The 2,461-nt window shown below is 49.5% G+C and overlaps 1 protein-coding gene across 1 annotated transcript; it reads right to left on the reverse strand.

Moving 5' to 3' along the window:
* Nucleotides 1-391: 391 nt before the first annotated feature.
* On the reverse strand, nucleotides 392-2,452 carry LOC112075488 (protein FAM124A-like). The gene has a single exon (XM_024142486.2). It carries the CDS (start codon nucleotides 2,357-2,359, stop codon nucleotides 1,535-1,537), a length of 825 nt encoding a protein of 274 aa, XP_023998254.1. The 5' UTR covers nucleotides 2,360-2,452; the 3' UTR covers nucleotides 392-1,534.
* Between the last annotated feature and the right edge of the window lie 9 nt (nucleotides 2,453-2,461).

Raw genomic sequence — 2,461 nt, forward strand, 5'->3', positions numbered from 1 at the left:
GAACAATGGATTACACAACTCTCTTTTCTGATTGGCCAGTGATGACATCACCTCTGCAGAGCTCAAGGAGACCTCGCCATGACGTCCATATGAAGAAAGGCATTGTGGAATTTCCTCTGTTCAGGCTCATCGGCCGCTTAAGGAGAGTCACACCTGGTAAAGTCTTCACAGGGAAGACCGAGAGCCATACAGAGAACAGCCAACACTGAGAGCCAACAAGTTGCAGTGTAATTTCAGCAATAACAAGCCTTTGTCTTTAAGTCATACTGAGTGCATGTTAAAACCATCCCTTACCTTAATACAGTACAGGCTAGGTGTGTGTTGTTCACACAGCCTCACTGTTATATCACCTTAAAGGGACCCTGTTCACATAAAATCATTCATTTTTTWATTTWATTTTTTATTAATTCATACATAATCTGATGTTTTAATCAATATTAAAAAGTTTGGTGAACATAGAAATAATCAGTTAAAATCAAAAGCGTTCCATAATACCGACTACTACGGTCCCGTGTGGCTCAGTTGGTAGAGCATGGCGCTTGCAACGCCAGGGTTGTGGGTTCATTCCCCACGGGGGGACCAGGATGAATATGTATGAACTTTCCAAATTGAAAGTCGCTCTGGATAAGAGCGTCTGCTAAATGACTTAAATGTTAAATGTACTTTAAACTAGATTCTGTTTAGCCGTTAATTACAAAACCACCAGCAGAGGGACCCACTGCACCAAAAGTGTCAGAATCAGGGGTTCTTTTCTCCTTTGGTCTTCCCTCGATTCCTTGCATCCTCTCTCCTCAACTTCCTTTTCGCAAAACGGATTGGAGAAGATGGTCAAAGGGGAGTGACCTTGGACCTTCTCCTCCAATACTGTTGAGGAGGAGGTGAGGAGAGAGGAATCAAGGATAGATGAATTGAGATGGAGCCAGAAACTCCACTGTCGTATAGCTGCCTTGTCCTGAGTGATAACATGAGTAGTGGGAAGTGGATACACACGGTTAGAACTATGTCCAATAGGTCTGGTCTCATAACATCTCTGTTTTAAATCTAATTTATGTCCAATAGGTCTGGTTTCATTACATCTCTGTTTTAAATCTAATTTATGTCCAATAGGTCTGGTTTCATTACATCTCTGTTTTAAATCTAATTTATGTCCAATAGGTCTTGTTTCATTACATCTCTGTTTTAAATCGAATTTATGTCCAATAGGTCTGGTTTCATAACATCTCTGTTTTAAATATTNGATATTTGAGTAGTCTGCAATGTGTTTTTAAGCCATCTCAGTAAGCGCTACGCATTTATACCACAACTTGATTAAATAACAAATAACACAAACATCTAGTTCGAAACTATATAGAAACACAAAGTGAGAAAGATTTCATGAAGAAGTTGAATGAAGCGTCTGTCTGCCGTCACTGTACTGTCCTCTGCACTGACTTAAACCAGCCCCCAGGTGGCAGAGCAGAACAGAGCTGTGTTGTCACTCAGTGTCCCTGGCCCTTCCTGCTGGCCGGCGTGTCTCTCTAGCGCCACTAACTGGTCAGATGTAGAACTCCTGGTCGTCGTCCTCCACCCCGACCTCCTTGCCAGACCTGTTCTGAGACACCACCCCAATAATGCTGTTAGAGCTGTCCAATTGGCTGCACGTGATGGGATCCCTCAGGGACGGCTGGCCACTCAGGGGCAAGAAAGCGCTGTTGGGGCGTGGCCGCTGCAGGGTGGAAGGTATGCTATTGGAGGAGGCCAGGCTGCTGGTTCTCATGGGAACAGGAGGGCGGCCTAGCGTTGACGCCTTGGGCTTGACGTTGGCGTGGGATGGGGAGGGGGTTGGGTCCCGCGGAGGTGCAGAGAGAGGGCGTGGTGGCGTGGGTCTGCGACTCCTAGAGTACGCAGACACTACCGAMAGGTCAACAATGCTGCCCGCATCCACCTTTATCCCTGTGTCCACATCCGTCTCCTCCGCACCAATCAGAGCATCCACGTTGAGGCGGAAGGGCGGGACCAGGGAGGAGCTGAGGGAGTGGGAGTGGCTTCTGTGGTGGGCAGGGCTGGGTGAGGTTCCGGGGGAGGAGCCGGCAGAGCGGGAGCGAGAGCCGGTGAACCCTGCCAGGCTGGGCAGGGAGAACAGAGAGCGGGTTCGACCAGTCCTCCAGGATTTAGAGCGAGCCCCCATCTCCATTTCCTCCTCTTCACAGGCCAGGGAACGGGAGGTTTGTGAGGTCTGGCTGGACCTGCTTTGGGTCTGGTTCTGGGTCTGTGGCAGGGGTAGGGTTTGGGTCCGGGAGCGGGACGAGTTACGGTGGTAGCGCCGGTTCCTGTAGGAGGCAGGCCCCCGGCCATATGTGCCCGCTGAGGGCAGAGTCATTGCTGGGTCAGTGGGCAGGGGCGAGGGGGCAGGGGAGGAGTCTCCTGGCTGGTCGATAGTATGTCTACGCTTGTAGCGTGCACACAGGACCTGCAGGAGAGA

The sequence above is a fragment of the Salvelinus sp. IW2-2015 genome, unplaced genomic scaffold (assembly GCF_002910315.2).
Source record: "Salvelinus sp. IW2-2015 unplaced genomic scaffold, ASM291031v2 Un_scaffold3193, whole genome shotgun sequence".
Classification (NCBI taxonomy): Eukaryota; Metazoa; Chordata; class Actinopteri; order Salmoniformes; family Salmonidae; genus Salvelinus; species Salvelinus sp. IW2-2015.